The 25826-nt window shown below is 37.6% G+C and overlaps 1 protein-coding gene across 1 annotated transcript in view; it reads left to right on the top strand.

Moving 5' to 3' along the window:
- LOC119797358 (aminopeptidase N-like) overlaps positions 1-25545 on the top strand; it is a 34696-nt gene extending 9151 nt beyond the window's left edge. Inside the window, exons 2-21 of the mRNA XM_038306413.1 lie at positions 6938-7613; positions 7735-7877; positions 8663-8799; positions 8883-9009; positions 10182-10336; positions 11165-11278; positions 11376-11519; positions 11718-11783; positions 15239-15304; positions 15422-15597; positions 16557-16633; positions 16736-16869; positions 17012-17067; positions 17167-17314; positions 17391-17482; positions 17559-17669; positions 22275-22442; positions 23954-24094; positions 25069-25150; positions 25291-25545. Coding sequence (XP_038162341.1) covers positions 7012-7613; positions 7735-7877; positions 8663-8799; positions 8883-9009; positions 10182-10336; positions 11165-11278; positions 11376-11519; positions 11718-11783; positions 15239-15304; positions 15422-15597; positions 16557-16633; positions 16736-16869; positions 17012-17067; positions 17167-17314; positions 17391-17482; positions 17559-17669; positions 22275-22442; positions 23954-24094; positions 25069-25150; positions 25291-25458 — 2907 coding nt within the window. The 5' untranslated portion in view covers positions 6938-7011 and the 3' untranslated portion in view covers positions 25459-25545. The remainder of the gene's footprint in view (positions 1-6937; positions 7614-7734; positions 7878-8662; positions 8800-8882; positions 9010-10181; positions 10337-11164; positions 11279-11375; positions 11520-11717; positions 11784-15238; positions 15305-15421; positions 15598-16556; positions 16634-16735; positions 16870-17011; positions 17068-17166; positions 17315-17390; positions 17483-17558; positions 17670-22274; positions 22443-23953; positions 24095-25068; positions 25151-25290) is intronic.
- Positions 25546-25826: the final 281 nt, after the last annotated feature.

Genomic DNA, 25826 nt, shown 5'->3' with positions numbered 1-25826 from the left:
GCCTGCAACATCCTTCAGCATGACTGGTTTGGCAGTGGGTCAGTAATGGTGATGGGTGGCATTTCTTTGGAGAGCCGTACAGGCATCCATGTCTGCCATTAGATACCGAGATGAACCATATTATGAGACCTGGGTTCCTCCTAATGAAGAACAACGCTAGACCTCATGACGCTGGAGTGTGTCAGCAGTTCCTGCAAGATGAAGGCATTGAAGCTATGGACTGGCCCGCCTGTTCCCCAGACCTGAATCCCATTGAGCACATCTTAGTCCAGGTCAGAGGAGACCATCTGTCCCCTCATCAGGACCAGCCGTGGCGTTATAGGGAGGCCATACAGGCAAGTGGAGGACACAATACTGCCTCATATTGGCCTGTTTAAAGTGAAGTGAGTGAAAGCCCTTTGGGAAACTCCTCCAACTCCCATTGTCATTGTGACACAGCACACACAAGTGAACACTGCACACCATGAAATTGCATTTATGCCTCACCCGTGCAAGGGGGCAGCCCTCAATGGCGCCCCAAGGGAGCAGTGTGGCGGGACGGTACCATGCTCAGGGTACCTCAGTCATGGAGGAGGATGGGGGAGAGCGCTGGTTAATTACTCCCCCCACCAACCTGGCGGGTCAGGAGTCGAACCGGTAACCTTTGGGATCCAATTCTGACACCCTAACCGCTCACCCACGACTGCCCAGGGCATTACATCAAAATTGGATCAGCCTGTAATGTTTATCACTTTAATTTTGTATTTGACTCCAAATCCAGGCCTCCATTGGTCAACCTTTTATTTCCATTGATGGTTTTTATGTGATTTTATTGTCTGTACATTCAACTTAGAAATATTCTCATTGAATGCTTTGTACAATTATTTAGATCTAGGATGTGTTATTTGAATGTTCCCTTTATTTTTTTTGAGCAGTATATAGTTTTATCAGTTACTCAACTCAATGTAAGAAATTACCAGAATTTAGGGAGAGGTGTCAATCTAAAGATTTCTTTTCTCGGTACTGTAGGAACTGAATACTTCAAAGATACATTTTAATGTTCCAATCTCAAAAAAGCTGTTTATAATCCTGCAACCCAAAGATAACTAAATAATAAGGAACTGATTCCAGAATATTTTTAAAAAGAAAACCGTAGCTTTCATTATAACATGGAAGAAAAAGACAAACATTTGACTATGTTCTTTAAAAAATAGAACTATTTCTTTAGATTATTTTTGAAAAGATTGAAAAATCTTAGTTTTGTTTTTTAAAGACAGATAAAAAGGTGTTGCCTGTTTGGCCTCTGTGATGGTTTTTGCCCTCAGAGTTTGGTTTATCAGCTGGGGGAGATTTCATCTGATAGACGAGGGACATGCTGTGCCTTGCACAGATATCCATATCACTGAAACGCTTTTTAAGCCTTCTGTAATCTCAAAGATATTCATTGCTTTAAAGATTTGATCAAAAAAAGAAATAATATGTAGCAGAAAGAAAAGGATACAGAGTTTTCAGAGTTTTATGGATAAAAAAAAAATATTAAACATTTGTCTATATTTTTTCTTTCACTTTAGAATCATGCAGTACAGTGAATTAATCCCTCCCCAAAGCTTTGAAGTAATTTACACAAAAGTAAAAATACATTTAGCAAATCCCTGAACCTGTCAACAGGTTCCCTCCATGTGAGTGTTTTAGTTTCATTCTCCTTGAACTTATCAGCACCATATCTTTCCTCAAACTAATAAAATGAGCAGATAACGAGGAAATGAGCTTTCTTGCTGCGGCACATTGCTTGTTTTGTTAAACAAATTGTCAAATGTTGCTTTATGAGCTTCTTAGTTTTGAGATTTACTCAAATATCCAGTCAGAAATCCTAACTCTGAGAAGATTTACAACTCAGAATATGGCATTTCTTCCTTTCTCACTTTTATTTATGTTAAAATGCGTAAAAAGAGTCGATTTTTAGTCTAGAATAAATTGTTGTATCTGAAGTTCTTTATTAAATCCAAATTACTTATCTTCAGGCAAAATGGGATAATTTATGTTTGAAGCTTTCATATTAATAGATAATAACAAACTAAGACCCCCTTAATGATTAATAACTTAATGTAGCATATTTTGATGACAGTTTTATCTAAAAAATGTTAATCATTTACTGAAATGGGAATCTTTCACTTGAACAGATTGAACAACTCACATAGAGAGTTGGACTTTACCCCCGATTCAGGCTATTTTTATATTTTTGTTTTTAATTATACATCTCATATTTATCTTCTAAATAAATCTACAACAAAATTATTTAAAAAAAAATTTTGTTGAAGAAAAATGACTTTTTTCGAGGTGTTTAATATCGCATTTTGAGTATTTGCTGCACAATACTGTTGGAGATGTTTTGGGTTTTTTAAGTAGGATGATAAAATATGGAGCCGTTTTTATTACCAAACTGCTTGTTAAATTGTTATGTTTACGTAAAGCTCTTTGCCCTCTTCCTGTGTGAAAGTTATCTCCTGGATTTTTCTTTGCTCCACATGGATGTTAAGTGTCAAAGTGTGAACTTTAACTCCCAGAAGGTGTGACTGTTTGTCTTCGTTTGATCCTGAAACGTTCGGTGACCTTTCCAGGATGTTCCCTCCTTCACCCGCTGATGCTCAAACCGGGGCAGCTCTTAGATGACCAGGCAGATGACACACATGCACATTTTGTTCAGTCCAGAGGACTGAAATTACAGACATTTTCTGCTGCAGTTCGCATAAGGTTTCCTCTGTGTTCCTGCTGTTTCCCATATTCAGTCAGTGTTTGTTATTATTTTTTTTGTTTTTTTACAACTGTTGATAACGTAAAGCAGTTTTTTATTCATAGGAATGTGGCAACTGCTGCAAACATCAGAAATCGAGTGCCCAATGGATTAAAACCATAAAACTTTTGACAGTTTTTAATAGTTCAATAACATTGTAATAATTGAATAGAATATGTTTCAGTGAATGAGCTTAAATACAGCCAGGTCTGTTTTGTCTAAACATATGTTGCCCTTTAAAATCAGTCACAGGACGTTGAAATTGTCACCTTCTTGTCATAAATCAGAGAAAGCAGCTCATTTTTAATGTTGTATTCAACCACCTTTGCTCTGTTGGCCCAGTAGAACCACTTACCTTCAGTTGAGTTTGAATAATTGTAATCTAATCTCAGTATAAGGTTTCAGATCTGCTAGAGAATAATGTTCAATAAACAGTTTTGTGAAGACTAAAAGGGACTCATCAGTTTTCTTAGGGATACAGGACTTAATTTGCACAAACAGACAAAAGCCATTTAAAAAAAAAAGAGCTGTCATTTACTCTTTGTATGGTGCTGGTAATAAAATGTAAATTTTTTTTTAAATATAAAAACAGAGTTATCTGTTTTTGCAAAATATACATTCATATATGTTAATGTTTGACATCTAAAGGAATACTTTATAGTTTCACATTCACTAAATTAACTGGATTCCTGCAATCTACCTTTTGGAACAAAACTGAGGTATAAAAGTGGGTCAAAGGGCTTGAGGAAAAGAGCTATCAACATTTATATTAATTTTGCTGAACCATCTTTCAAACTTTGGGTGAGGCTGCATCTTTATAATGAAAGAAGAGGAGTTAAAATAGCAGAAAGGAAAATTTGAATGTTTATATATCCTGTTATCAGGGCCTAAAGGGTTAAAATTAAAGCAAACATACTAGATGGAAGCTCAAGGGAAGAACTATACATAGAAAGTATTGCTAACAAATCAATCTCCTAAACAACATTTCAACTGTAGAATGTAAGAACAGAGATAATTATACTAAAAATCTGAAACAAAGCCTGTAGTTTAAAGTAAAAAAAAAAACAACTAAAATCTAGTTTACTTTTGCCATAGACAGTGAGAAGAACCTCACCTAAACATCATAATAGAGGAAATAATTTGAAGACCGTACGGAAGTCCGGAGGAATGCTGACACAGACGACCTAAAAAAAGGTTTTTTCTGTGACCAAGGAAAGAACATCAGGTGAAGAACTTTGTGGTAACACCTTCACTGGAAAATCGATCTAGAAATAAGTAAAAAATTCTCTAATTAAGTGTATTTACCCTTAATTTGAGTAAGTAAATGAGATAGCTCGCAAATGGAATGAGTATTTTTTCGCTTAAAATAAGCTAATAAGATAATATGCACTTGAAATAAATTGTGTTAATAATTGTGTTTGCTTATTTTAAATGTAAATTGTCAGGTTCTATTGGAAAAATGTCTCTTATAAGTCCTCAATTCAAGAAAAAAATTACTTCTCTAGATATCCATATTTTCCAGTGTTGGACCATATTGGAGGTTACAGTTAACAGCTCATAGCTGTGTGTTAGCAACATTTTATCTGACTTAGCTATGCGAAATGGTGTTCCTAATAATGGTGCACGAGCTTGAGGCCCGTGTTTAGTTGTGCAAAAGATCAGGAGGAGAGAAAGTGGGATTCTCATGGGAAAAAAACAAAAAACAGTTGGAGCAGGATTTACAGTTCATCCAGCACAGGATCAGGAATAGATCCTTTAAACATGTTCACTCATGTTGTGTTTTTCTCCCATGTGCTCTTTCTTATTATTTCAGGGATGCCACATAGAGACGATGATTACTTGTTAATCCATGACTGTATGGACCTTGTTTCGCACACCGTTGCACAATTGATTCAGAAGACAAAGGGCACTTCTTTAAACTGTCCCCTCAGCTTTTGGAGCATGAAGTTGTTTAAAGATTTCTGGTTTAGAAAGTTTTCACTGAGACTAACTTATTAAACCCTTTAGTGAAAAGCCACATTAAAGAACAGGTCAAGGCTTTGTAAAACCACCTTTGCTGCAGGTGTTTCTAAACTTACATCTAGAGAAAGATCATCTTTTTGTCATGCCACATAGTTTTATTTTGATGTAGGTCTGCACTTTGACTGGGCGGACCATCTAACATGAACTTTGATCTAAACCTTCCTGTTGTCACTCCGGCTGTATGTTTAGTGTTGTCCATGAGAATGTGAAGGCTTCTTCCCTCCAACGGAAAGGGAAAGCAGTCATTGCTCGTGCACAACAGTGACGCCTCATATGCTTGGCTGTAGCTCTGTGGAGCAGAGTAACATAACGTTAAACGCTGGTGACGATTCTCAGGCATCCCGGTCATAGTCATTCCAAAAAAGGTAAAACAAAAAAACAATCCACTGGACTTTGTTTCCAAGTATGAAGACGTTTCGCTTTCCATCCAAGAAGCTTTTTCAATTCAAACTGTCAGGAATAGTGTTGAGTTTGAGGCCTTATTCAAAGCCCAACAAAGCCTCGTTTTTTTTTTTTTAGAAAACATGCAAATTGAAACGGACGAACGGGTCCCCCCCTTTGAAATGGGGGTCGTTTGGCTTCTTTTGTTACACAAGAAGAACAAATAACAAATGTATGCGGTAAAAATAAAACTATTTCAAAGAGGACCGTCCATTTTGGAAGTAGTTAAGTTTTTGTACCTAACTTGTAATTTTCTGTCAGTTTGACAAAGATGCAGCAAACCAGTGGAGCTTATATTTGAATGCCATGTTTTTTATCTGCAACTAGTTCGCCGTTACAGCCATTGCCCAGTTCTAGCGATCCTGCACTGATTCAGACTATTTAACTGCTGATTGGTCCACCCGAGCAACTCGCTACGTGGCTTGGGAAGGCCTTTAATGTGGCGGATCCTCTGCGGGAATGCACAAACAGAGGGTTAGTGCTCAGGGTTAGTGCTCAGTGGACGGTCTGGAATTGGGCCCAAAAGTGTGGAGTGCACAACTAATGGTTGAGTTATCTAAAGGTTCTCCCACCTGAGCTGTGGCTCTCTGCAGCTCCTCCAGTTACCAATGGTCCTCCAGCCTTTTCCCTTATCTGCTTAGTCTCCACTTGTCAGCTAAGCACTACTCTGTGACATATTGTGCTGTGACCTTGATTTAAACTCACCACAATGTTTCTGACCTGCACAGTGTTTCCGTTAGTTGTCATAATGCTTCTTGGAAACTGTTGTTCTCTAACAGGCTCTCAAAGGCCTCGGAATAATAACATTGATGCTTAAATTAAAATTTCCAAGGGTTGCTCTCCATTTATTGCTTAGGTGACCCATTAATTCAGATGTTGCACAGCCCTTTATTTAGCTGTATTGTAAAATAACTATTGCACAACACACTTTTCTGAAAAATAATACTATAAGGTGTAATTAAATGTTATTCATCCCAAAGAGAAACTACTGTAAGTGGTGTAGTACCTTGGAGTTTTTTTCAAAAAGTTGTTGATAGCAGTAAGCATCTTCTGTGGCCGTGTGTCTTGTATTGAGTCTGTAGAGGCGTTTAATTCATTTACTGTACTGTACTTTATTGAACTTGTCCTTGCTGGGACCCACAACAATGGATGAAAGATTTGGCTTGAATTTCCTCCTCCTTTCTCTTTTCCTTGCTCCTGCTCTGCATCCTCAATACCTTCTTTTCAACTCAGCTGGGACTTTCAGAAGTACTTGAGGTATTATGTCAGCTACTGAGATGTTATTGAGCAGCTTCCAGGTGTAAAAAAAACCCAAGTTGTTAGGTTTGATATGGTAACACAGTATAACAAATGGCCAAAAATGAAAGGACATTGGCAAAAACCCTTTTGGCTGCACAGAATTCCACACCAGAGCTAAAACAAAAAAACAAAACAAAAAAGATCCATGAATTGAGGAAATAAAGTTCTTACAAAGCAGAATATCAAAATAAAGCTAGCAAAGTTATTCTAAAGTACATCCACCTTTAGCAGCACAATTTTAAAATATTTTTTGGCAATATGTTGAAAAAAATGCAATAAGTAGCAATGTGCTTGGTGAAATCCAGTGAAATCTATTTGTATCAAGTTAAAGTTTTTATGCTAAGTCATTTAAAAGAGTGATGAATGTAAATATGAAAAAATACTAAAGTATTTTCTTGTCCTCAGGTGTTTTTATCAGAACTCCAGTTTATTGGACAAAAAGTGACTGAAACTTCTCAGAGATAAATCCAGAGTCTAAGATGGGAAAATACTACAATGTCAGTAAGAATGTTGCCGTTGGACTTCTGGTGATTGCCGTCAGCGCTCTGGTGACAATAATCGCTCTATCTATTGCTTATGATAAGCAAAAAGCCAAGAATCAAGGTAATCCTGGAGATGACGCAGGTACTGGTAGCATCTCTGTACCCCCAACGACCCCCTTCACATCAAAAGAGCCGTGGGACCACTTTAGACTCCCAGACTCCCTCATCCCGGACTCTTACTCTGTGACTCTATGGCCCCGGCTGAAGCCCAACGCTGAAGGCATGTACATCTTCACGGGACAATCTGCTGTCCTCTTCAGGTGTCAAAAAGAGACAGATCTTATAATCATTCATGCCAACAAGCTGAACTTCACTACATATCTGGATAAGCATGCTACTCTTACTGGCCTGGGTAAAGCCACTGCGCCGACCATACAGAGGACTTGGCTTGTGGTGAGGACAGAGTATCTTGTTATTCGACTGAGCGGAAAACTAGCAGTGGGAGAATCCTACATGCTCCACACAGAGTTTACAGGGGAGCTGGCAGACGACCTAGAGGGCTTCTACAGGAGTGAATACATGGATGATGGAGTAAAGAAGTAAGAAACCATAAAGAACATTTCTTTTACTATAATCACACATTCAGATACAGTTGTGGTTTGATGATTTTGCCCCTCTGATGCCCTTTTTTGTGCTATTTTCACTTGAATACTGTTTCAGAGTTGTAGCCACCTCTCAGATGCAAGCAACGTTTGCCAGAAAAGCATTTCCCTGCTTTGATGAACCCGCCATGAAAGCAGTTTTTAATGTCACCATCATCCACGACCCAGGCACCAAGGCTCTCTCCAACAGCAAGGAGATGGGTTTGTTTTAAAAACAACTCTCTACTCAAAGAGTCTTTTGGAAAATATTCCTTTTGAAACGTATTTTGTGTAAATATGGAAAAGAAAATCCAAAAAGGGAAATACCAGGAGAAAATGATGCAGTGTTGGGGAGTAGACAGATGGTGAAATAAGTAATTCCCAAGAGGAGATATAAACAATGATTATCAATAGCAACCTAGCAACCAGGTAAAAGAGTTTTTACAGCCATTATGGCAGACCTTTTTGAGCCATTCAGAGATTGGCTTCTTGGTACTGTGTCTTGGTTCTTAGGTTACCAACTGATAGTGGAACCTTCTCCTCCAGGATTTTCTATTAGGGGTCATGGTTCCCTCAAATACTGAATTGTCCTGGGCCTACAAAGCAGCTCCATATCATCAGGTTATCACCCTGGAGGTATAATTTCTGGTATGATCTTTTTGTCCTGCATGGTTTAACTCCAGATTTAAAAGGATGCATATTTAAGAAAAGGTAACACAGTAGTTTCATGAGGTCGCATATCTCTATTCTGGTAAGCTGTGGTTTTGGTCTAGAGCTCTCCCATAGATGACTTATTGGCCCAGTTTCTTTCCTAATAATAAACCATAGACACTGATCTTAACTGACATAAGTGAATATGATTCAGGCTTTTTAATCCAATAAGATGAACTCATTGTTTCCCTGTTGCAGATTAATAGCTGTAGCTTAAAAATAAAAATAAAATCAGTTATTTTGAACCATTAATACTAACAGAGTGCCAAAGTTTAGCTTCTGCTGATGTTGCACAGATTCTTCCGACGCCATCCTGGATAACATTCCTGTCAAAGTTACAACATTTGAGCCAACTGAGAAAATGTCCACCTACCTGTTGGCCTTCATCGTCTGTGATTTTGATTCCATCGTCTCACAGGAAAGCAAGTTTTTGGTGAGACCAAACCTCCCTGCTTCTGGTGTTCAAATAGATCTGGTAACATTGTTTAGCCCGATCTGATTGTAAATCTCTTACAGATTCGAATCTGGGCACAAAGAAAAGCCATCGGTAGCAAGCAGGGCGAATACGCTCTCAATGTAACAGGACCAATCCTTCAGTTCTATGAGAAATATTACAACACAACTTATCCACTCTCTAAGTCAGGTAAGTAAAATATAAAATTAATATTTTGTTGACAACATTTATAGGATAGAAATGTTTCTTCTTAAGACAATAGCATAATGTGAGATTGGTGTGTTTTCCATGTGTGCTTATCTTTTAAGGGCAACATGTTTATTTTCATTTTAAGAAATGTAATAAAAATGCATGAATTTATCCTTCTAAGAACTCAGTGTCACAACTGCAAAGAAACATCCTGACTGTTGTACCTGCAAGTTCCTTAGAGTTGCAACAAGAACAGAGACATTCCTCATCAAGAGTCATAGTGCATTGCCACTTTTATTTTAAGCACAAAAGTTGTATGTGTATTTATCTCCATGACAGCATATCTGGGTTCTTATGCCATTATGATATAATACAATAAGAATTGCCTTTCCAAAGAAGGAAAATGCAGAGTATCACTGTAGCAAAAACAAGAACACATTAAATAATTTTTTTAACACTGTGCACTTCTGGCAACATAGTAAGATACTGTATGACATTTAAATGATACAAATCAACCTCAGGCTTCAAATTCACAAGATTAGTTCTGTATAAAACATAGAACCCTCGATTTGGGTGGATAACTTCTTCTGACTGCGCTAACACTGTGTTACATCAGGCTGGGAGGAGGGTTTGGTCACCCTAAGAGCTGCTGTGTTTCTGTACAGAAAACCTCTTGATGTGACACCGCCCCCCCCCCCCCCCCCCCCCCGTCAAGCTGCTGATAAGCAGATAAAATGCTGACTGCGTTTCCTTCACATAGCAAGGTTAAACCTAATGGTGGGTGTGTAGAAAACATTTATAGACTGAGAGGAAACTTAATTAAGAAAACATTTTGACATAAGAAAGTAACAGTAAACTACCACCAGGTTGGTCAGTATTGCCCTAACACCTACAAAATCTTTTCCTTGTGGATTTCCACTAAAGTTTGGATGGTCTGGGAGAGCCTGAAGACTGTAAGGCATAAAATGGGCCTGTAAGCAGAATGCTAATGCTGTTAATCCCAAACCAAACTAAGCAGAAGAATGTATAGAAATGATTAAGACATCAATATTATTTTATTGTTTTGAGTATGCCCTTTCTTTTATTCATTAGGACCATAAACAACAATTTCTCAGTTGAGAATGAGGTAAAACAGTCCATTTTTTTCTTAAGTGTATCCTTTTTCTCTGTAGATCAGATAGCTCTTCCGGATTTTCATGCTGGAGCGATGGAAAACTGGGGTTTGGTGACATATAGGGAAACGGCCCTGCTGTATGACCCCGTGCTTTCCTCTACAGGAAACAAAGAGAGGGTCGTTTCTGTCATCTCCCATGAGCTCGCTCACATGGTATGTCCCTCTTCTTCTCACAATCAGGATGTGGTACATTTCTTTCCTCTATCTGCAGTAAGCAGGAGTTTCCTTTAAACAGAGATGGGAAGTAACGAAGTACAAATACTTCGTTAATGTACTCAAGTATATTTTTCTGATATTTTTACTTTACTACTTATTTTTATGGCCTTTTTACTTCTACTCCTTACATTTTTACACAAATATCTGTACTTTCTACTCCTTACATTTTAAAAAATTGTCTCGTTACTTTAGTTTTGAATCATTTCAATGAAGTTACCGTTATTATTTTTCACGTCATCAATACCAAATTCAATCTAATTGGATGGGAATCTACGTTGCATTTGACGCACCACTACAAGATGAATCGACAGATTCGGCGGTATTCATTGGCGGCAAATCATTGCAGCTTGGTGGCGGTGGCGTTAGCATAGTAGCATGGACGACGAGATGATTGAAAATGAACACAACGGAGATCTAGTCCTATTGGCAGACATCCATTTAAAATGTAGGCAACGGCATGGAAAAAGTGGTTTCTACTTTTACTTTTATACTTTAAGTAAATTTACAAGCCTGTACTTTGTTACTTTTACTTGAGTAAAGAAGTTTAATCAGTACTTCCACTTTTACCAGAGTATTTTTTAACACAAGTATCTGTACTTTTACTCAAGTACGGAAAGTGAGTACTTTTGTCATCTCTGCCTTTAAATCCCTATTCCTTTTCTTTCAAAAAACAAAACCAGCCTAATGGTGACCAAAATCAATGTCTTTTAAAGTTGTTTCTATGATTTCAACATGACAAACACCTGTGTTTTTTTTTTTTTTTAGTGGTTTGGTAACTTGGTGACCTTAGGTTGGTGGAATGACCTGTGGTTGAATGAGGGCTTTGCTTCATATGTGGAATACCTTGGGATTGATTATGTTGAGCCCACCTGGAACATTGTAAGATTAAAAGGATTTTTAATGAAAAGATTTCAATGCCCCCACAGTGAATAACAATTCAGGAAGTTTGTTCTGACTTCTCGCTGCTTTGATCCAGAGGGACCAAATCATTCTGTATGACATGCAAAAGGTGTTTGCCATAGACGCCCTGGCCTCTTCTCACCCGCTGTCCCGTAAAGAAGAGGAGGTTAATGAGCCAAGTGAGATCAGTGAGATGTTCAACACCATCTCCTACAGCAAGGTGCAGCCTCTATGTGAAGTTATAAAACTGTTAGAATGGTTATCCTGCTGAAGTTATCACAGTCGGGGGTTTATGTAGTTTTCCTTTGTTGATCTTTTCCTTTCAAACTGGCTCAGGCACAGCGGATTTCAGCTTTGCTGTTATAGGAAGTTCAAACCACTTGAATTCTTGTGGTTAATACATTTTTTCTTCCTTCAGGGTGCAGCAGTGCTGAGGATGCTGTCAGAGTTTCTCACCGAGGATGTGTTTGCCAAAGGACTCAGTGTGGGTATATAAACGCAGCTTTTTGAGATTTCAGAACTTAAAAATGATTCCTCAGGATGTATCGTCTCCAAACTTGATCCTAGTTTAATGTGTGATATTATCTGCTGTCAAGTTTTAGTTTTTGCAACAATCTGGTTTGAGAAGAAAGGAAATCCATCCAGAATCCCACCAGAAACACCTTTTGATTTATTTTCACATTTCACTTTTAACTTTAACTGGCTGTTTGTGTTAATCTTCCTCAACCCCCCCCCCCCCCCCCCCCCCCCTCCCTTGTGTCATAGAATACAAAACTGAGTTTACAATGTCATAGATGAATAACAATAGTTCAGTGGGTGAAATGGACGTACAGAGACGACAAACCCCATCGACATCTCCTTTCTCTTGAAATCTCACAATTCTAATCTTCCACCATAAAACGACCAAATTCAAACAAAGCCCCGAATTGACGTCACTTCTGGCCCAAGAACATGAATAGAGGTAGATGTAAGACACCAGTTGAGCTATTTAGCCTCCAGTTGGGTTAACTTCTACAATAGTTACAAAGCAGGCACTTTCTCTATTGAAAATGAGCCAAAACTACGGGTGGAAATGCAGTGTTCCAGGCTCCACGGAGAAAGGGGAACATTTTCACAGTCTTCCCAAGGATTCGAAGACTTGACAGGCATGGATTATTTTGCCTATCAGAAGATCCTTGCAAAGTTTGATGCTTGGCTGTTCATTTGTTCCAAGAATTAGACCAGATCCAGGACCAGCTCGGGAGCTGACGGCTCAGTTCTGCTGCATTGTAGTCGACTAAAATCCCGGATTATTTTGAAATTCCCCCCGGACATTTTTTTTAGGTATGAAAAGTAGGGCATGTCCGGGAAAAAGAGGATGTCTGGTCACCCTACCATATCAACAATTTGATGTTTCAGTGAGTGAGTGCTTGTTGCTATGATGCATCTTTGCTCAGCAGCCTCGCTCGTTGTAAACCAACCAATCAGCGCACAGCTCATCTAAATATTCATGAGCAAACCTGTCGTTTTCTGGGGCTCTTAGCCAGGCTTGCATTTGGGCGCATAAAACAGCAAATATGGCATTTTCAGCCAAACTAATGTTACACACCCTATTTAGAGACCTTAAGGACCAAATACCCTATAGAATCATTCTATGGCCTCTTTAGCCAAAGATATAAAGAGACAAAAAATTAAAATTAAAAAATTTACAAAACCACAAAAAAGAACTTGGTTATGGAGTTGACAGTGCCAGGATGCCTGGGGTAAAACAGAAAGAGCCGCAGTCATTTCTGTCAATTACACTTAAAGCTTTTTCTGCAAAGAAAACATCAAAGTCTCATTAAAATCTCAAATGCATTCAGGTTTGATAAAACCAAACTGGACAATTTGGGCTCTGATTCCGGATACTATAAAGTATTCTTCATAGTATCAGCATGATCAGAAGAAGACAAAATTGAAACTTGGTGGTTGCGGGATTAAGTTCTATGGCTGTAGTTCTTCTGAATGTGAGAAGCTCCAAATGGAAGTAAGTCTGCTAAAAACCTGAAGATGGGGAGGAATTTATTTGGCCAGTGTTTCATTAAGTCTAAATCATTAACTATATAAGACAAAAAAAAAAAAAACGTTAAATCTGAGGAATCTGAGATGTAATCTAAAAGATTTGGAGAACTTTTGCAAGGAAGAGGCATTGGGCCATATGCAGAAAAGTGTGGTACACAAAGAAATTGATATTAACCAAAAATTTAGGTACACGAGTCGCCGCACACCTCCATACATTCCCATCTGTGTTGAGTGAATTTTTGCACGCCCATCCCCATCCTTAAATACTAATGCAATTAGTATCCCAACCCGAAGGCACTCACCACGTATCCATGGCAATGGGACTGTAAGGCCATCATATAAAGACATTGTCAACACATTTCAAGGATTAGGGGTGTGGTGACCCAGTGCTTAGGGCATTGCGCTTGGAATCCAGAGGTTCTGAGTTCGAGTCTCACTCCCACAGACTGCCACTCTGGGTCCCTAAACCACAGACATACTCAGAGTCTGACTTTGTCTGTACCTTTAACGCTCCTGCAGCAGTTTGTCTTGCACCAGATCCAAAGAAGTCTTTGAATGGAGACACTGCATTTGTTTAACTGTCTTCTAAAGAGAATGCACATGGTTGTCAATAATGTTCTTAATTTTATGATGAATTCTTTGTGAAATGATCTCCAGACATTCTGTAGGAGTTTCCAGGTCAGAGCCAGCCTTCTTTATCAGCTCATCTTTAGGCCATTTGCTCTGATGCTCTTACCCCAGCAGATAATGTCTTCACAACAGTCATAGAAGATATGCAGCATCTGGCTGCAAACCCTGGAGGACGTAAGATCTCTAAGGACATCACTGTTGCGTCTCCAGGCGAGTTTGTTGCCCAAGTGAACACCAAGATATTTATACTCCTCGACAACCTTCAATCCCTCTATGATTTTAATAGCATTTGACTTGTTGCTGTTTCTTTTGAAATCTACCATGGTTCCCCACCATGTCACAAAGTGGTTCACTGATACTCTGTACTCAGCTTCTTTTCCAAAAACTGGCAGAATCATCCATGCATTACTGCAGATGACAAGACTCTGTCTTGTACTGGAAGTAGGAGGTGTACAGAGTAAAAGGGGATAGTGAGAGGACTGCCCCCTGTGGTGATGACATTACATGCAGTTTAAGCAACAGCAGAGGGTGGAATGTAAACAGTTACCAAAACAACACTGGTAAACTCTCTGGAGAATAATATGGATAAAAATTAACTGCAACAAGCGGTTTCAGAGTAAAATGTCTTAGGTGACACCATATGTTGTTCACAAGCCCTGCCAACTCACCTCCCTTGCATTTCCAAGTTATCTTTGAATATCTGTCTATTGGTATTGCTAGAGCCCGACATTGGAATCAGGGATATGTTCCTGCGTCCATGTTTCAGTTAAACACATATTACTCCATTCCTTATATCCTGGCTGGGTCTTTGCAAGTGCAAGTTCCTTTTTTTTTCAAAGATCTCAGATTGCCCACTATGATTAATGGAAGATATGGCTTGATTTTTCCTTCTCCACTTCTGCAACTTCTGGAGCTTTTTTTAAGTTCAACTGGGACTTGCAGAAGTATGTAAAGTATTATTTCAGCTTTTGGGACGTTATTTAACTGCTCTCAGGGGTAAACAACAACAAGCAAACAATCGCTAGCTTGGTAATGTTAGTATGTTTACAATACATGTTGTATTTTACCTAAAATGTACAGACATTTTAATAATGTAACTGCTGCTGTGATTTCTAAGGTTACAGTAGCTAGAAGGTTTTTTTTATTTAGTTGGTTTGACAAAACAAGGTTGAGCAACATCTATCTGTTTGTTTAACTATATGAAATGTATTGCATCCTGTTGTTTAAATACTTTACCCATTGTTTCTTCCTGTTTTTTCCTCTTTCTAGTCATACCTCAACACCTTTGCCTTTGGCAACACAGAGTATAAAGACCTGTGGGATCATCTCCAGCAGGTTGGTCAGAGAAAAGATTGAAGCTGCCAGATGTGCTGGCCCTTATTTTACACAGCTTATCCAGGAAAACACATAAAATTACTGTTCTGCTTTTATTTATTTATTTTTTGACTGCAGGCAGTTGAAAACACGCCAGATCTGAGTATTCCACGATCTGTACATGACATCATGAGTCGCTGGATTCTCCAAATGGGCTTCCCAGTGGTCACGATTAACACCACAACAGGAGGGGTCAGCCAAAAACACTTTCTGTTGGACTCGGATTCTAAAGTGGACATGCCGTCCCAATTCAAGTATAAATGTTTTTAACTTTATTATTCTTGAATTTGAAACTATTAGACTTATGCCCTAACAGCTTATAAAAACACTGCCTTCAGTTTCTTACGAAAGCAAATGTGACATTCTAGTATTAGATAAATGTTGGTCTAATCATAGATTCCTAGACATAACTATTGACTCAGCTTTTACTGTGACTGACTGTCTCTCTCATCTCTTTTGGCATGGAAACTGCTGAAATGTTTCTTTCCTTGACAGAGCCACATATGGAGCTAGTTTACCATTATCTTTTCTAATATAGAAATCATTTACAGATCAGGGATTCTATTTTTCTCCTGTCTGTCTTCCTCCAACTCCTCGAATCCCCAGTGGGCCTCAGCAGATGGCCGCTCACACTATGCCTGGTTCTGCTGGAGGTTTCTTCCTGTTCAAAAGAAGTTTTTCTTTCCACTGTCGCTATATGCATTCTCAGTATGAGAGACTGCTGTAGAGCAGGGATCTCCAACCCTGGTCCCTAAAATCTACCGACTTGCAGTTTTTAAATGCATCCCTGCTTAAACACAGATGAAACAAATTAATGGCTTGTAACAAGGTTTTTTCAAAACTTGATGGCATCCTGAAAATGTAATTAAATTTTATCAACTGTTGGAGTATCTAAAATCTGTAGGACAGTAGATCTTAAGCACCAGGGTTCATGCAAACAATTATTTTAAAGAATGCTTTTTTCTAGAAACTCATTTGCATCCCAAGGTTTCCATAATTTCATTTTATAGAGTTAAAATAAACAAACTTCCAGTTTGAGCCTGAAATAACAGACATCAAATTCATTATGATGTAATGTTGAGTCTCTAAGTAGCATTTCTGTTGTTGTTATGAACAAGTTGATGAGAGTAAAAACGATTTATCATTAACAAGCTATGCATACCGTAAGCTAAATATTATATATAAATCTTAACCAACATATTGTTTTGTTTAGTTATACATGGTTTGTCCCGATTAAGTGGATGAAGAATGGCATGGATCAGCAACAATATTGGCTTCTTATGGAAAAAGGTACGTTCACAGCAATTCTCACTGTAGAACCCTGTAAAATATATTTATTTTACTTGGATGGCTGTACTTAAATGCTTGTTAATGCAATTGTAATCCTCCCAGACACCAACGCTGAGATGAGAGTTTCAGGAAATGAATGGGTGCTAGCGAACACAAACGTGTCAGGTTACTTCAGGGTTAACTATGATGAAGGCAACTGGGATCGTCTCCTATCTCTGCTTAACACCAGCCACCTGGTAGGCAGCATCCTATTCGCTCTGAACACAAAGGGACCTGATGCTCTCCTCTTTGGATAAAAATGAAAACCCCATCACTTACTGGAAGTTGTAATAAAACAAAACTTCACCGCCTTGTTTGGGCTCTTCTTTCCTCTTTCAGACTCTGTCTGTTTTGAATCGAGCACAGATCATTGATGATGCGTTCAACCTGGCAAGGTACAGTAAGAAAAGGTCCTACAAAATCCTTTAAATAAGGGCTGCTTATTAAAAAAAATACAACCAAAACAAAACAATTCATTGTAATTTTTTGTGTAGGGCAAAAATAATCCCAACAACAATGGCCCTGAGAACAACAGAATACCTTTTAAAAGAGAGAGACTATATCCCCTGGGCGTCAGCTCTGAGAAACCTGGACTACTATATCCTCATGTTTGACCGCACTGAGGTCTACGGAGTCTTACAGGTTCGTCTGACCAACTTCCTACAGCTTACAATGTCACTTCTAGATAGAAATAATTATTGTTAAAATTTTATTTAAGGCCTACCTTAAAAAACAAATCGAACCCCTTTTCGAGTACTTTCGAACGCTCACCTCCAACTGGACTCAAATCCCTGTTGGACACACGGACCAGTAAGGATTCTCATCACGCCAGATCTAGTTTTCATTCTGACTCCTCGTTGTTTGACCAGCAGATGTTTCTCCTCAGGTATAATCAGATCAATGCTCTCAGGATAGCATGTGGTGTGGGTGTGGAGGGCTGCAGGGAGCTGATCAACAACTGGTTCAGACAGTGGATGGAAAATCCAGGTCACAATCCGTGAGTGTGAAGAAAATTATCTTTGTGTTTAAAAATATCTTTGTTTTAAACCAAATGTAAGATGGTGAGTGTTTCTCCACTTTCTTTGACTGCTTTGCTCTTTCCTTATGTTCTTGTTAGACTTTTAGCATCCAATTTCACACAGACACACAGTTTTAGGATCTTAAAAACATGAAAGATTTTATGACTTTGGGGTAGATAAATAAAAAAAAATAATTGTTTGAGTGCTTACAGTTTTAAAGCCAGTTATTAAAAACTGTATAGTTAAGTAATTAATGAATGATTATGATTCTCGATTAGTTTGCTCAATTAAAAGGTCAAACCCTGAATACAAATGTGAAAACAGTTCAAGTGGGCCCCATAATAAATGGATGAGATCTTTGGTTTTCTTATTGTCTAAGAACGCTATTTAAAAATAGAGAGCAGTCCATTTCCTATTTTTTATCTAATGTACAGATGAGATTCCTTCACTGATTGGCTGATCAGTCTCCTCCATCATTTGCTCATCTGGCAGAGTCGATATGAGGTGAGGTGTGGGTGTGTCGGACAATCTTCTATGCCTGATACGGCGTCTGGTCCAGACAAAGCTGCCGTGAGACCTACAGTGTTCAAAACCATCTTCCAGAGTGGGAACATTTGAAGAAACGTCCCATCCCCCACAATGCCTCTGGCTACATGTTCTTATAATCATAACCCATTACAAACTGCAGTGTTTTCACATGCTAGACATCAAAGCCCTCACCACCTTTAACTCGCATGTGCTGACACTAACGAAGGCGGACCTGAAAGTTTGGGTTGTGATTCAGAAGCTATTTAATAAAGAAATAACATTTATTGAATTGTGGATTTTACATCAACACACATTGCTAATTGTTTAGCCCCCTTTTTATGCCCAAAACTTGGTAGCATCCTACCCAATTACCAAGTATTTACCTTTCGCTTTACTTTTTACTCAGTAGCTGAAGTATTTGTATTTTGCAGCCTTAAAGCTACAGTGTGTAATGATTACAGGGATATACAGTCAGACATGTAATATATTATACATAACTATGTTATTTATCATCATCTACGAGCTCAGCCTCTTAACCTTAATATTTGCGTTGCCTTAGAATTCGTTATTTATAATTACATAGGAGCGGGTCTCGCAGCCATGGAGGCAGACATCTTTGCGCTACGGCAGCGCAGAGCCAACAAACTAGCGATTGCGAGATCGCCAAAATGTCACAATGATGTAGAAAAAATAATGGGTATATTTATTATCTTAAGTCTACATGAAATCTATACCCTACACAGACTAATGAAATACTATCTGTAAAATTATCTATGTAAACAAACCTCATCACTTGAGAAGGTAGTTGATGCAGACGTCGTGGAAGACATTTTGTCCCGTAACGCTCGCCGTACTGTTGGGGGGGAGAAGCGGTGGGGGGGGGGGGATGTTCATGTTGCTGCAGTCTGCAGTCTGACCGCTAGATGTCGCTAAAAGTTACACACTGTAGCTTTAAAAAGAACCGTCACTGATGGTTGCTTTGTAAATAATTTACAAATCTCATGAAAAGTGACATTTAGAAATATTATTTGTTGTTTAAAAAGCCAAAAAATCAGAGCAGATTTTGCATTTTATCAAAAAGCAATCCAATACTTTCTATTGTTTACATATGATCATTGCCTGCTTCACCTAACCTGACTATGAGTAAAAAAAAAAGAAGACAAAACTATCAATAATCAAAACATGGCACAGAAACTTTCAAACTACCGTAATCAAACTAATTACTTTTCCTATTTTTGTAACACAATATGTTAATTGCAATCTAATTACAACTAGCAAATTTTCATTCTTTCAGATATTCAGTGGAGCGACGGAGCAGGGGACATTCTGATAGGCTGAGGAGCTGTAATGTTGGTGATCCTGGAGAGTCCTGTACAGTCACATGACTAAACTACTAAACTTGAAGCGGTCTCTGTAGTCAAAGGCCAAATGTTCCTGTAATTTGCTCATTATGTCTGAGAACAAAAATTTTTTTCCACACTGCTTAAAAGTGGCTGTGATCTAATGAAGCTAACTAACAGGCTGACTTAGTTTATCATCACATTGCTCTTTAATTTCTCAGCATTATGCGCTTGCAATATATAACATTATTTTTGACAATAATACTGGGAGTAAAGTCTTTCTGGATAAAAAAAAGCATATTTTGTTTTTGTTAAAATGCTTTTAACGCATTTTTTTTCCCAAAGTTATTCTTAGCCAGTTGAAGTCAGTCAAATGGCAAAACATCAAATTCTAAACATCTAGTTTGCTTTATTGTTATTTTATTAAAAACATTAGACATAAAAATTTCATCTCATCATAAATATTTTGTATTTGAGTGTCTCGATTACTAATCGTATTTCCAGATAGGTGGTCATTTAAATTAATTTATTCATCATTTTATTATCAATATTAAATATCTTATATTTTATAAATAAACTGCCAGATATATTTAAAGTTCTAATGATAACAGAGGCATCTGTTTTCATTCACGTTTCAATTTTATATTAAATTTTTGAAAGATTTCCAAAACAAGTGACAAATTTTTGTTTTTAAATGTCCAGTTTCAACGCAAAATTTTTTAAAACAAATTTCCTCCTGCGTTTTAAATTCAAAGCTGCATTTTTTCCCTCATGAATTTAATTCCAATAGATCATCCAAACTGCATTTTTATTTTCTTCCCCAAGGCTTCTCATTGTATGACAGACCTAAAGAGAAAACTAAGACAAAATAATTGTTTTGTTTCCATGCCAACCCTGCTAAAAGCGTTCCTTAAGTCAAATTTAAGTTTGCACTTCTAAGTGATGGTGGAGTTTATCTATTATTAATTTTATGTGAGAGTAGAAAAATGCTGCGTTGATTTGAAAATAAATATGTATTTCTGTTCATGCATTTTAATATAAACATTTGACTTTTTAAAACTAATTTTCAGAAACTTCTTTTATGGGATGTCTCTTGAAAATTGAGTGTTAATCATCCCTTGCTTATCACTTAATGTAATTTATTTTTTAATTTTTTTTTATTTTGGACTAACTGATTCCCTTTTAAACCTGCATTTCCCTCAGTCACCCACATCCACCATTCAGCACCATAGTCAGCTCCAGCTGCTGCCACTTATTACCCCCAATCATTCCACCTGTTTCCCTACCTTTATTTACCTGCTCCACTCTTCACTCTGCCTGCACGATTTGTTTCCCAGTAACTGTTTGCTTTGCCTGTTTTTGTTGCTCTGCCTCACTGGGAACGCAGCAGCTTCAGGCCTCATTTGATCCTCTGTGCAGCTTTAAGTCTCACATGATCTTCACCACAGATTCAACCCAAAGCTTAGCCTCTTTTCTTGATCAAGTCTAACTCTGACTGCTACTGTGGTTCTAGTCTGCTTCTTCCTGAACTGTCTGACTCATTCCCATTCATCTCCAGTTCCTGCCTTTCCCCGTCTGCTACTAGCTCACCCCGGACAGTAAAATATTACACTTTGTTGGCTTGAATTAAATTACCTGGGATCTCAACTGCAGAATAATAACACCTAAGTAAAAGAAGGAGCAGTTTGGATGATATTTTAGTAACTTTATTCATGACTGAAAAAAACAGTAAAAAATATTTATGAGAATCCATCCATCCATAATCTAAATCAGGGGTCTTCAACATTTTCCAGGCCAAGGACCCCCAAACTGATGGCGAGATGGAGCGGGGACCCCTAATTATATATATTGTATGAAATAGTGTTCTATCAAACTGCTCCTTAAGTCACTCTATTACAGATGGAGTCATGTAATTTCACCCTGGGATTATTAAAGTATTTCTGATTCCTGGTTGTTTGGACAGGTGTTGTGAATGAAACGGTGCCCAGATTGAAAGAGCTCCTGTGTGTCTCTGAATGTGAGCATTGATGACTGAAAGACATCTTCTGCCTCCATTTATCTGTTTACTACAGTCTGTTCAATTCATGTTAACGTGGATTTAAAGACATTTCAGTTAGCGGGAAAAAATTGCAGGGAGCAATTTAAAAAAAAGTCTAATCAACCAAAACTTTTGCGACCCCCATGTAAGACCTCTGTGGACCCCCGAGGGGGTCGCGGACCCCCTGTTGAAGACCTCTGATCTAAATAAACTTTCAATTTCTAGTTCCTTTAGAGGGTTATCTATTGAAGGTTTAAATCCCCAACTATGAATCTGTCTTTGCCTTTGTTGTATTTGTTTGTGTCGCTATGGTGATCTGATAGTAATCAGACAGGAAATGGTTAAGGAAAGAAATGAGGAAGACATACAGCCAAAGAACCAAACCCATACTGAAGACCTCAAAGCTCTGTATATGAGGCATCTGCTCACTGTCGACACTACGCATTACGTCGTGTTTCTCTATGTCTTATCAATCATCACTGTGTTGATCTTTGTGTTTGTAAATCCTTCCAGATTGTTTCTGCTTTTTTCAGCTCAGTGAAAACAAAAAACTACTTATTTTTCAGGTTTAGAGACTTTAAAAGCCTTAAAAGAAGAGCATAATGTAACGATATAAACACGGATGCTATGTTGAGACTCACTCTGTTTTTCCATCTTCTCTACATTCTGCTGGTCAGGATCCATCCCAACTTGAAAGGCACAGTTTACTGTAGCGCCTTAGCCTTTGGGGGAGCCAAGGAGTGGGACTTCGCCTGGCGAATGTTTAAGAACACCACTCTGGCATCGGAAGCATCCAGACTCAGGTCGGCTATGGCCTGCACCAAAATACCGTGGCTTTTGAACAGGTCGGTACTATTTTTATAATATCTTACTAATAATTGGGCAGTTAAAACCTTAACTGCTTGGTTATTAAAGCTAAATTCAATTGAACACATTTCTACTCATTCTTTTTTAATCACAGTCTTGTGTTTCCTAATGGTTCTCTGTTGTAAGTCTAGCAGCCGGAGGGAGACAGAGTTTTCTAAGCACATGATAGTGAACATTTTACAAACTTAACTTGCAAATGATCTCAAATGAAATGTATTTTGTTGTTTAATAGTGTAAATCATTTCTCAGTTTAAATTCTAAACTTAATTTTATTTTCATTTAGAAAAGATGCTTTAAGATTAGAATACGTATTGAAAGAAACAGTTTAAAACACCTCAACAAACTTTTTGGTTTGTACTCTGATTTCATAAGTAATTCATTTGAAAATGTTTAATTGGAAATGTTTACATTTGTTAACAAAGTGCGTTATTTTTGTGTCTCTCACAGCAGCATGGACAGATTTAACTAAAAGTTAAAGACATTTTACCAGCTCAGGCATTCATTTCTATAATTATTAGTCATTATATTTAGATGCCATCTCTGTGATTCCTTAACCATATTATGAACACTATGGTGGTTGTTTGAACACAATTAATAAATGTATTTTTAACAAAAGCAATGTTAATTAATCAGATATTCCTCCATGGTAATTCAGTAGGTCTAAATACAAAACTGCTCTAAAATCTTACATTTTTGTTGTTTCTGTTATAAAACCTGAAAAGCATTTATTCATGTGAACATTCTTGTAATTTTAGTCAAATACCAAATCATTTCAACATATTCTCATTATCAGTTCGTATGAAATCGTACGAAAAGTTTTTCACAGTATTTCGTACGTTTTTGACGTTTTTCCTCGAAAAAACAGATCAGTGCGCATGTTTTGTATTTTAGGGTTAGGGTGAGGGTTAATTCTATGTTAAATTCTATGTTATTGAATGGTGCGTAAGATGCGCATGCGCAAGGATATCTTGTCTCGAGGCAAGACGTAAAAATACGACAAAAAAAACGTCAAAAACGTACGAAATTACTGTGCATCACTTTTCGTACGATTTCATACTAACTGATAATGAGAATACACTGATCATTTAAATGCACTTGCTATTAGCTTTATAATCTAATATAGAAACATAAAGGGGACAACGATACATTCTACAAATAATTCTAAAGTAAAATATAACATAATCCTCATGATTTTTTTTTGTTTTTTTTTGACGGATTACATTACTGAAGCTTATCCTGCGTGTGTTTATGCTTGTCCTATGTGCATCTATGATCCACTATTGTGCTTTCATTAATCCTGAGTTAAATTTATCTTTGTTGAGTCTTTTCACCTCTTACTCTTAAGGTTAGAAGCTCTGTTTACTGTGTCCTACCTGAAAAGAAGCCTACACATAACTTACGTGACTGATTTAACTTCCAAAAGCTGCCTTGTAATGTTTTACACTCCTTCAAAGTGAATCTTTGACTTAATGACTCTGCTTTGAGGCAGATATTTGGAATACACCCTCGACCCGACCAAGATCCGAAAACAAGACGCCACCTCCACCATCCAGAACATCGCTTACAACGTTGTAGGAATGCCCCTGGCCTGGAACTTTGTCCGAGCAAAATGGAGCCACATCTTCCAAGAGTAAGAGAAAACTTTATAAAAAATAAAAAAAACAATAACTACCTAATGTAAAATTTTGTTTTGGGGAAATGTGTGATTTATTGGAACATAGTGCTCCATAACTTGGAGGGGGAAGAAAAAAGGTTACGTGTTTTTTTTCTTTCTATGTGTTTTGGCCTCTTTAAACCGGCTTAACAGTCAGATTCAGTTGAAATCTGTTGGCCCCCTTTGTCTCAAATTCATGTTTTTATTATTTTCCAGCAGCAAATAAAATATAAAGTTACATAACAGGTTAAAATCTCCTAGAAAGATAAACAAACAAAGCAAAAATTTGCTCACCTCAAAGCCTGCAGCTGTGCCAAACCGGCCCAGTTCAGAAAGTCCAGACCAGAATCATATTGAGTTCTGGTGATGCTCTCCTTCCAATCCCACCATTTTTGGGCAGGTTTGTCAGTATTTTAGGCTCTAGGGGTGAAAATGAGGCAGAGACGAACTCTAGAAAACATCTTACTGGGTTGGGCTGATTACTGTCATTAAGGCCCTTTCAAAATCTTTATTTAATTAGAAATAATGGTTCCCTCTGCTTTTCAATTGCATAAAAAATTGCATGGCTTTTTAAGATAAATCCCCAAAGGCATACATCAGTCTACAATAGCAACGTGATAAAATAAAGTTAAGAGGCATGACCACCATTATAAAACAGTGCATAGGTATTTAATGAATGATAAAAACCCAACATGAGACTTTGAGAGGAAAGAGACTGTTTTTCTTTTTTTTTTTTTTTTACCTCTTATGACTGAGTTTGCAAAACAAAAATAAGCTGTGTATATATTTACGACTCCTTGACAAGGATTCACAACATGTTGTGCTGTAATCTTATTTAAAATACACCGGTTTTGGTCCACCACAGAGGTCAGTTGTTTGGTTTCCTTTGCGATCGATAGGCAGGATGCACATTGAGCCCTTCCATTAAATTGTGTTTTTTTTTTCTGTAGGTATGGAAAAGGATCGTTTTCCTTCCCTAATCTCATAAGTGGAATCACAGTGAGGTTTTCCACAGAGTTTGAGTTGCAGGAGGTATGCAGCCCCCATGGCAACAAGCACGCTGAACCACACACGGGATTTTTCTAATTCTTTATAAAAGCAAAAGACATATTTTAACATTATATGAAGAGCTTTAGTTTTTTTCTGTTCTTGTTTTTTTCTCTCCCTCCCAGCTGAAGAAATTCAAAGAAGATAACCGCCAGCTTGGTTTTGGCTCGGCTACCATGGCCCTGGTGCAAGCTATTGAAAAAACGACAGCCAACATAAAATGGGTGGCAGAAAACAAAGATAAAGTTCTTGAGTGGCTTTCTGAGAAGACAGTGGCGGGAAATTTCAGATGATGCTCTGCTTTTGTATAGTCTGGATTGTATGATGTTTGAAAGAAAGAATAATAGAAATCAAGCAAAACAAGAAGATGCACAAATATTTGTGCATCACTTGAAATAAGCAGGAGGTAAACAATAATTTTATTTTCTTAGACATTTATTTTGTGCAACATCATGATGTATTCAAAATAAAAAAAAATATATATATACTCTATAAGCGTGATTCACTGAAATGGTTTTAGGAAATAAATGCTTTTGAGATAACATAGTCTGACTCCACTTGTGGTTTAATCCAGAAACTTAGACTGGAACTGTTCAACTAATCTCACCACTTTATATATAACAAATTAGATGATAATTAAAAAAAATATTTGCTTGCCTCC

The sequence above is a fragment of the Cyprinodon tularosa genome, unplaced genomic scaffold, assembly GCF_016077235.1.
Source record: "Cyprinodon tularosa strain WSP-4 unplaced genomic scaffold, ASM1607723v1 ctg580, whole genome shotgun sequence".
Lineage (NCBI taxonomy): Eukaryota > Metazoa > Chordata > Actinopteri > Cyprinodontiformes > Cyprinodontidae > Cyprinodon > Cyprinodon tularosa.
This window is presented reverse-complemented; position numbering and strand designations above follow the sequence as displayed.